General features: G+C 55.0%; 1 protein-coding gene across 1 annotated transcript; it reads left to right on the top strand.

Moving 5' to 3' along the window:
* The first annotated feature begins 862 nt into the window (after positions 1-862).
* Positions 863-9,831, top strand: CALM3 (calmodulin 3). Its single transcript, XM_070950248.1, has 6 exons — positions 863-981; positions 5,828-5,858; positions 6,488-6,631; positions 6,999-7,105; positions 7,235-7,370; positions 8,237-9,831. The coding sequence occupies exons 1-6, from the start codon at positions 979-981 to the stop codon at positions 8,263-8,265; spliced, it is 450 nt and encodes a 149-aa protein (XP_070806349.1). The 5' UTR covers positions 863-978; the 3' UTR covers positions 8,266-9,831.

Here is a 9,831-nt window from a genome sequence, read left to right as displayed (position 1 = left end):
GCTGCTGTTCCAGGATATTGAGATTGGGGGAGGGGCTGGGAGCTGCTTTTTTGAACTGGGTGGGTCAAGAGTTCAAGGTCCAGCCAATGTTCCCCAAGGTCTAAGCAGGTGGGAATTCAACAGGTAGAGTTGCAAACTTTGACTCCTGCTTCCCACGTGGGAGAAGCAAACCTGATCCCCGCAGGTAGAGAATCCAGATCTATGGAAGGAAGGCGGGGCTTGCAACGAGTGGGCGTGGCGAGAGGAAGGCGTGGCCCAGCTGGGTTGCAATGTCAGCTCTTTGAAAGAGGGCGGGGCTATCGCCTGCTTGGTGGCCCCTGGGACCACGCCCCTATTTCTAGAGCGATCTATTCGTGGCCGGGAGGGGGTGGGCCGTACCATTTTAGAAACAGTGAGATGGTATTTTTTTTTCTTTTCGAAACCCACCGCGCCGCAAAACGCGGCTTCTTGGGCTCTCGTGCTCCTCCACCCACACCCTTCCACTTGGTTCCTCCCTCCGTCCCCCTTTTTCCCTCCTCCACATGGCCCGCTCCAATTTTGACGCATTGCAGGTGAGAGGCGACCAATGGCCGCGGGAGTCTCATCCTGCGCCTCCTCCCGCGGCCAATGGGAGCGCGCGAAACAAGGACGAGCTCGTCATCCTGTGTCCTTCCGCCGACAGGCGGCTGCAGGGGAGGGGCGGGACGGGAAAGAAGCGCGAGGAGCCAGCGAGGGGAGGAAAGTAGTCCCTTCGGCCCTCTCCCCGCCCGCAGGGGAGGAAGTGGGCGGGGCCGCCCTCAGGGGCAAGAGCGGATTGGGCGCGGCGGCGTCCGCGGGGCGGGGCGTCGGGGCGAGGCCGTTGGCGGCCGTTGGCGGAGGGATCCGGCGCGCGCAGTGAGGCTCCGTGAAGCGGCCCTCGGTGCGTCCCGGCTGGTGCGGCTCCTGCCTCCCTCGCGACGCCGTTGCTGCCCTCGAAGCCTCGCTGAGCCGGACCCGACAATGGTGAGGGGACAGCGCGGCTTCCGGCGGGGAGCGGGGTGGGTCGCGGACTACAACGCCCATGCTTCCCGGCTGGAAGCCGCGGCGGATGGGTCTTGTAGTCCACCCACCCGCAAGAAGGCTGTGGGGTGAGGGGGTTTCAGGGGCTGCCTGGTTACTTGGATGGGGGGGGCAGTTGGAGGAGGAGGGGAGGCGTTTCCGTGGGGGCGGGGGGGGCGAAGAGAACGACCCCCCCTTCTTGCGGGGTCAGGCCCATTAATGGGGGGAGGGGAGGGGGGCAATGGCCCCGGGGGGGGAGCAGCGGATGAGACCAGTTCTTGGGGGAGGGGGGGCGTCTTATCCCACTGCAGGGGGAGAGTTGCAGGAGGGGGAGGGGGGGGTAATGGGAGGCCCTGGGGGCGAGGCAACGTGAATTGGGGAGGGGGGAGGGGAGGGGGGGCGAGGGAGAGCAGGGGGATGCCAGTCCCCTGAGTCTTGGGGGGGTGGCTGTGGGGGGATTATGAGGAGGGGGCTATGGGGGGGCTCCCTGGCTGAGTGACAAAGGAGAAGAAGTAACGGGGGTGGGGGGGGCTAATTGGGGAGGGGGTTGCACTTGAGGGGGGGGGGCCCTGCCGGCTGGGTGCAATGGGGGCACCTGGCTGGCCCCGCAGGGCTGCATCCCTTGGACGAGGCCTGGCTGGGGATGCTTGGTGCAGGGCAAGGATTTGGGGGTGGGTGGGGTGGGGGGGTCCTTCCGGCCTGCTTTTTTGGCAAGGGAGGGGCCGATCTAGGAGGGGGGAGGGAGCTCCAGACAGATGTCTAGGGAGGCAGATGGAGAGCCAGCATAGTGGAAGAATGAGGGGGGGGCGTATCTCCTTTGGAGGGGGAAACACTTAAGGATTGAGCATCCTGAAAGATACGGCCGCCATCATCCCAAAAAAGGGTGAAATAGTGTGTGGGATGCAATTTGCCTCTCCCTGCCTGGGGGGGGAGAAGAAAGGGGGTGCCCCCCACTGCTGGTGCCAGTCGCATGGCTGTGATTCAGAGGGCTGGGGTGGGGGAGCAGAGCTGGGCATCCTGTCTGGAAAGAGGGCAGGGCAAGGGGGCACGTATCCAAGGCCTCTGCCCTGGGCCCTCCCGACTCTGGCAGGAGGCTGGTCCTCATCAGCATCCGACGAGATTTCCAGATGTTTCGTTCCCTCCCTTCGCTTTGCCTAAAGAAGGAAATGCCGCTCGGGTCGCCTCTGACTTCAGCGGAAATAGCGGAACGGCTCTGGTCGGAAAGCGGCTCACGCAACTCTTTACCTTGCCCTGCCCGTTTTTGGCTGAAAGCAAAAGACGATTTTGCAATCCGCTGCAGAGGAGCCGTTGCCCGTCTGTCTTGGACCGCAACTTCTGCCAGGGGTGACGCTGAAGGGAGGGTTTAGGTGAGCCGAGTGGGCGTTCGGCTCAGGAGCTGAAGCTCTGGAGGAAAGAAGAATGGGCGGATGGGTGGGTGGGTTGGGCTGCTGCTTCCTTGAAAAGCATCGATTAGGGCAAGGTGGACTTTTGCACTTCTTCACCTGCACCTCCGTACACAGGAGGGCGGATTTGATTTGGAGCTGCGGCTTTGCGGGTTGCTGGTCTGTTAGGAGACAAGAACGCCACGGAGTTCCTCGGAGTCTTTCTGGGGGTCTTTCCCGCTCCCTACTGCAGCTTCCGGTACCTGGTTGACGCACTCGCCCCTTTCCAAAATGGAAGGTTGCTGGCTGGCCTCCTCCTTGGACCTCTGCTCACACCAGCCCACCCCACCAGCTCATACTCACTGCCCTCTTGGTACCGATTTTCCCCTGAGAGCATCTGTCCCTCAATGCCCCCTCGAAAAGCTTCCCTGAGTTGCGACTTTGGCAGTTTCTGCGAAATGAATCTGTGCCACAAACCGTCTTCGGATGGAATTTGGGGGCGCTGCTTTATTTGAGGGGACGGGGAGTGGGAGAAATGGCTGGTTGTTTCCAAGGGGACAGGGAGATCGTTCTGGATTCGGGAGACGTAGCTGTGGTAGCAGGGAGGTTAGTTGGTTCAAAATGAAGGGTGGGCTGTGTTTTCTTGGGCATGGCCCCTTCCCCACCACCTGAAGGGAAGACTCAGTGGAGCTGAATCCCTCCCTCCGTCAGAAGCTGGAATCTTTTGGGGACTCTTCTCCCCAGCCTTCCCCTCTTTTGCTCCATCAGAAGTGCTTCATCATCCTCACTGCCTCCCTCTGGATCCCCTCCCAGCCCCCCCCCCCTTTAATACAGGTAGTCCTTGACTTAACAATAGTTCACTTAAAGACCGTTTAAAGTTATAACATCACTGGAAAAAGTGACTTATGACTGTTTTCATGGTGACGTGATCAAAATTCAGGTGATTGGCAATTGACTCTTATTATGACAGTCGAAGTGTCGGGGGGGGTCACATGATCCCCTTTTGTGATCTTCTGACAAGTTAATGGGGAAGCCAGATTCACTTAACAGCGTGTGACTAACTTAACAACTACGGTGATTAACTTAGCAACGGTGGCAAGATAGGTCGTAAAGTGAGGCAAAACTCACTTAAATGTCTCAGCAACAGACATTTTGGGCTCCCTTCCCTGTCATAATTGGAGGACTGCCTGTATAACCTTAATAGCTGATCTATGGAAAGTCTTTTTGCCTGAAGATCAGAGAGCTGAGGATTTTATTTTTCTCCTTTGCTGGCTGAGGAACTCTGGGAGTTGAAGTCCAACTCGGCCAAGTTTGAAGACCTCTGCTGTAGATCTTGGAGGTAGGTTGGCCTGGGACAGGGATGGACCACTATGACCTCTTGACCACCTGTGGACTTCAACTCCCAGAATTCCACAGGTCATCAGGTTGCCCTGGGTAGCAGCTGCCCCATGGTCACTCAGGAAGCCTCCCTTGTCATCTTTAGCCGCTGTGGCTGGCTTTCGCCCAGAAGCCAAGATGCTGGCCCCAAAACTCAGCATGGCAAACCAATATCCTTGTCGTCAGAGAACTCGCCTTTTAAAAAAACAAGAAAGGAATCGGTCAGGTGGCTTCCAGAAAAGCAGAAGGTGGCGACCACGTCTTTGTGAAGCCCGACCTTGGTGATCCCGTCCAAAAGACAAAAAAGTCTGAAACGTGGTTTGTCGATAGTGCGGAACAGCTGTGCTCGGCTTTCCCGGGCCGTGAGGACTCGTTCGCTGCTGAGAAGCGATGGAAGCTCAGGATAGTTGTAACATTAAGCCAAGAAACCCACAAGTGAGCGCACGGTGGCTTGTGTTTTGAATCTGATCGGCCGCGCTTGGGATTTGCAAAGGTTTTCCCCAGGGCAGAAGGGAACTGCTGACTCACTGCAAGGTCCAGCATCCTGTTTCTCACGGTAGCCAGGATTGCTTCAGGCAAGGCACCCATCCACCGGGACTTCAAAAGGGCCTGCCTCTCTCTCTCTCTCTCTCTCTCTCTCTCTCTCTCTCTCTCTCTCTCTCTCTCTCTCTCTCTCTCTCTCTCTCTCTCTCCCCTCCCCCCCCCCCCCGTCAGCGCTAAGAATCAGCCGGCCTTTGGATCTGCAAAACAGTTCAGATGAATGATACTTGATTCCCTTGAGACAGGCCTGTTGCCCTGAACGGGCTTTCGGCGGTCATCACCGCCTCTGGTGGGAATCAGTTCCAGAAATCAAGTTGTCACACTGGGTTTTGTGGTGCTCTCTTGCATGAATCAGCCGCCTTTGTGGGTCTTTGTTGACAGCTCTTGTGGTGTGTCAGTTCCTGACTCTTGGCTCGCGCAGGCTGGATTTGCAAGAGCTCCAGTAGGAATCCCACGGCCTCCTTTAAGAGCAGGAAAGAGGCAGGAGAGGTTGTGAGTCCCTTGTCCAGAGCAAAGTGGGGGGCATGCTTTTATTTTATATGGTGGCCTTCCAATCCTTAAGGACAGTTGGAGTTGTCTGAATGAGGCTCTCCCACCTTGTGTCAACCCTGAAGTGAACCCGGCCGAGGCCATCTTGGAGGCGTCAGGGTTGCTACAAAGCAGAAGAAGGGGAAGGGATGGGCAGGGAAAATAGTTTTCCTGTGGGAACCAAGGACATTCCAACAGGTGGCTGGCCAGGGGAGGAGTGAAGTAACCAAGCAACCGGCCAGCACCTTGATTGGACAACGTGACCAGTGATTTAAGGGAAAGGGAAAAAGTTTACTTTCTTTTTAATTTGGTGAAAGCCACTGGAACTTTCAGAGTCGGCTTTCACCAGTTGTGCCAATAGGATGTATCCAATAAATAGTTCCTTGAGGAATCTGCCTGCCTCAGAGTTCTGCGTCCTATGGGTGCATTGCTTGGACCCCTTGCCTTTGCACTCTTTGAGAGTTGCTTGTGGCTGCAGTGAAGAGCCACGAGGACGGCCGTTCAGCAGGCTCCTTGCAAGGGAGGAGGATAAGGATGGGGGAGCTCTCAAGAAAGCAGGCCTGGGCCCAGTGTCTGGGTTCACGGTCTGCAGTGAACGATGGGTCCACCGGCGCAGATTATTGTCCCCAGTTGTAATTGTGATGGGGCCAATCACACCTTGAGCAAGAATTGTAGAAGGCAGGAAATGCGACGGCTGGCAGGGAGCTTTGAAAGACCCTGTTCAAACCTTGTGATTTGCTGCATCTTCAAAGTGGTGGTAAATTGAGATTTTGGGATTTTTATGGTGCAGCACTGAGGATGTGGATTCAAAGCCCTCCCCAAATTGGGAGGGACCTCAGTTGTCTTTTTTGGGCCTCAACTGAGAGGCATGGAAAATGTCTCTTGCATTTCCCCCACCCAGTTATTATTTTTTGGCGAAAGATGCCAAGGTGGACAGAGGGAAGGATGAGGCCCAGCAGTTAACCTCTCTCTTCTGCTTGCAGGCTGACCAGCTGACTGAAGAACAGATTGCAGGTGAGTTTCCACACACACACACACACACACACACACCCCGCCCTGAGCAAGAACGGGATTAATATCACACACATACACACACAGTTGTTGAAGAGCAACAGACAAACTTGCTCAATAAATCAAGACACTGAGGGGCAGGTCTTAAACTTATTTCTGGAAAGTCCCGTTGCCTCTTGAAAGGGCACCTTTGGGACAATCATGGCTGGAGGACTGAGAGTCTCTACAGACTTTAAGCTGCCTAAAAGTCCCAACGGTACTTTTTTTCAGGAGGCAACTGGTTTTTTTCTTTTGAAGACATTTCACTTCTCATCCAAGAAGCTTCTTCAGCTCTGACAGGATAGTGGGGCATGGAAGGATTGATATTTTTATATCCTATTTTAGGCAGTTTCTTTTTCCTGAACTCCGTTTGGCTTTGTTAGTCCGTGGTTCCTCCACGTTCAGGGGATTTGGGCTCAGGGCTGCTTAGAAAAAGGAAAAGTACCACTGGAAGCAGCCGGAAGGACGTGGGCGTTCGAGATTCCACTCCTCCCTCCCTCTTTTCCCCTTCCTGAGCCCTTTTGGGGTAAAGCCCTGCCAAGCTTTTTCTACCCCGCTGGGTTTGAGCGCCCCGCTTCCCTGTCCCCCTGCAGAATTCAAGGAGGCCTTCTCCCTCTTCGACAAGGATGGAGATGGCACCATCACCACCAAGGAGCTTGGCACCGTGATGAGGTCCCTGGGGCAGAACCCCACCGAGGCCGAACTGCAAGACATGATTAACGAGGTGGATGCGGATGGTGAGTGACACCCCCCTCCAGCAGTTTGAGGCTAAATTAGTTCTCTGTCAACAGCCCCATCAAGCAAATACAGGTGAAGCTTCGCCCGTCGCTCACCTCCAGGGGTGCGGCCCAGTTCCTCACAGGCCACAGACCAGTCTCAGTCCTTGGCCCGAGGGTTGGGGACCCCGGTCCAGTATCTCTCTTTTGTTTCATTGCAACTGAGTGAGGCTCTGTGGCACAACCGACAAAAGCGGTCTCACCCATCGGGAGGAGGCTGCTGGTCAGGGTGGGAGTTTGCAAAGCCTCTTGAAAAGGACAGTTCTCCACGGAGGGGGTGGTCTACAGACGCCAGTTTGGTCTCACCGCACCCATCGCTGCCTTTCAGGCAACGGCACCATTGACTTCCCCGAGTTCCTCACCATGATGGCGAGGAAGATGAAGGACACCGACAGCGAGGAGGAGATCCGGGAGGCCTTCCGGGTGTTCGACAAGGTGAAGCCGGGAATCGGAGCCTGGGAAGCGGGCAAAGAGGCGATAGAAGGGAAGCGGGTAGATCGGGACCGCTGCCAGGCCCCTTTTCCCTCCCTCAACTCCACCTGATGGGAGCTTCTCTCCTTCCAGGACGGGAACGGCTACATCAGCGCCGCCGAGTTGCGCCATGTGATGACGAACCTTGGCGAGAAGCTGACGGATGAAGAAGTGGACGAAATGATCCGGGAAGCTGATATTGACGGAGACGGGCAGGTCAACTATGAAGGTTGGTAAAAGGGACCCTGATGGGTTGGGGGAAGCTGCTTCTCCAGCCCCACGTGGGTCTCCGCAGGTCTGTAAGGCCTCTGAATGGGTTGGAGAACCACAATCACGAATTGAGGTGTCCAGCCGTGGCCTCTTTAAGACGGGTGGAAGTCCATCCATCTTAAAAGTAGCCACGGATGGACAGCCCTCTGCTAGAACAACACAACACAACACATACGCTCCACTTAGTGTAGAAGATGGGACTGACATGCATATGGACCTTTGTGCAAAGAAGCCAACAGGAGATGTTCTGATAAATCCAAGCCTGGAAAGATTTGTTCTCTCTACAAGCCTGGTTTGGCGGTTTCAGCTGAACCAGGATTTTGCTCATGGCCCACTTCCTGGTGGTTCCCTCCAAAGCATCTTTCTTTGGAAAACCCGGCAACAAAAAGGCTTAAAATTTGGTCTGTTTGGTGATTCCTCTGATCGTGTGGCTGCTCCATCAACAGCGATGGCATAAGGACCTCCTGTCCTGAGCAGGGGGCTGGCCTAGAAGAACTCCAAGCTCCCTTCCAAGCCTAGGAGTCTACATTCTGTGTTGATCAGAACAGAGCTGTAGAGGAGGATGGTTGCAGTGGCCACCAGGGAGGAGAGGGCACGACAGAAGTGTTTTTGTATTTTTCTCTGCGTGAAATAGAGCACAGTGCAGTTCTGTAGGGGATACTGGTTCCTTTTGTCTTCGGCCACACATTTAAACCAAGTTAAAAGGTGGCCTGTTGCGTGCCTGGGCTGTAAGTGAAGGGAGACTGAGGCCCACAGCAGGGAGGTCAGTGAGGACTTAAATGGGGGACCCACTCACCGTGTTGCCTCCTTCCGTGTCTCTTGCAGAGTTTGTGCAGATGATGACAGCAAAATGAAGCCCACAGACGGAGTGGCTGGCAAGGCTCGTTTTCTCCTTCGATAACTTTTCTCCCACACACTCTCTCTACTTAAGTAACCTGGTTCTCTAAGCAAACAAATTGGCTGTGGAATAAATCTGACCAAGCAATTAAAAAGTGAAAAAAAAAGGAAAAAAGAAGAAAAACCTTCCCAAGCTGCATGATTGCACTCCTCTTTCCCTCCCACCTCTTTTTCACCTTTCCTCTCTTCCTTCCTCTTTTCCTCCCTTCCTTTGTTCCTTTCCAGGGTCCCCTGAGACCCTCTCGGCCCTTCTGGATGTCTTCGTTTCCATTGGGTATTCTGTTCTGTAGTCAGAGCTGGCCCTATATCTCAGGGTGCAGATTCTTTCTTTTCTTTCGAGAACACCCCCTCCACACACACAATCACATACCTTACTACCACAAAGGGGTGGAGAGAGTGCAGAAACCCTTTTTCAGTCCTGTTGCATGTGTCCGGGCGCTGCAGTTGTGCGCGTTGACTTGGCAGTCACCACCGAGGGTCTTGCCCCAAGGAACACCGGGCGTACAAGCAAGAAACGGGGAGGGGGTTTATTTTTGTGTTCCTCCTTCGTTTTGTTGGGGCGGTGGGGGGGCAGATTCCCCACCACCCAGATGTCCGCGGTGGAAAGTGGATCCCATCGGCGCGACCTGGAGAGGGGAGGCGGATCGAAGCGAGGAGGGGGGCGGCGAGGGTCCCCAGCACTGTCCCAATTGGCGCTTTTCCCAAAACACCCGACACACTCCTCCCGTCTCTTGTTCTCAACCTTGTAAAAATTGTAAATGTCCTTTACGGTTTCCTACAAGTGGTGTCCGACTTCAGAGCTGCTATGTACATATCTGAGGTGATGGGCTCCCTCCCCCGCCCCGGGGATGGGATGCACCCCGTGACGGCAGAGGCTTTTGGTTGGCAGCTTGGGAAGATGGGGGGGCGATACCGCAATAAAAGAGGGAAGCCTCCGCTGAGCGAATGCCAACTGCGCCCAAGCGCCCCGTTTTCCTCTTCCCTCCTCCGCCAGTGCTTCTCTCATTTTTTCTTCCATAGTGGCTGGCGCCTTTAATGCCTCTGACGCACCTTCTTGGCTTCAGTGTCTGCTCTTAGCTGTGGCTTTCTCCCTCCGCCTTTTCCCCATTCGGCCCCCCTCCCCGCCTCCCTCTTCCTGCCCTCCCCCTCTTCTCTCTCGGCAAACGGCATGAGCTGCAAACTTCGCTTCTCTCTCTTCGTTATGTTTTGGGGTTTTTGTTTTGTTTTTTAAATCCAATTTGGGGGGGGAAAGATGTTTGGGGAGCTTTTTTTTTCTCTCTCTTTTTTTCTTTTCCTCCGGGCGAGGCCATTGAAACGAGAAGCAGACTCTGTCCTGAATCTGGACGGGGAGAATTCGCCTTCTGCGCTCCACCGATGAGTCAGCGGAGGGGTCTTGCCGGAGAGTGTGGGGAAGGTTGAGCCAGAATGTCTTTGAAAGCAGGTGGCGTTTGTTCAGTTCAAGCTGTGAAAATAAAATAAAAAATTATATCAATGTTTTCCAATAAAATGCAGTGACTACCTGA

The sequence above is a fragment of the Pituophis catenifer genome, unplaced genomic scaffold, assembly GCF_029215685.1.
Source record: "Pituophis catenifer annectens isolate HBS135680 unplaced genomic scaffold, rPitCat1.0.hap2 SCAF_9, whole genome shotgun sequence".
Classification (NCBI taxonomy): domain Eukaryota; kingdom Metazoa; phylum Chordata; class Lepidosauria; order Squamata; family Colubridae; genus Pituophis; species Pituophis catenifer.
This window is presented reverse-complemented; position numbering and strand designations above follow the sequence as displayed.

Bases quoted from the DNA above. Each gene is read 5' to 3' on its own strand.
- CALM3 (XM_070950248.1), top strand. The intron at 7,106-7,234 runs GTGAAGCCGGGA...CTCTCCTTCCAG, and splicing joins CCTTCCGGGTGTTCGACAAG to GACGGGAACGGCTACATCAG. The intron at 7,371-8,236 runs GTTGGTAAAAGG...TGTCTCTTGCAG, and splicing joins CGGGCAGGTCAACTATGAAG to AGTTTGTGCAGATGATGACA.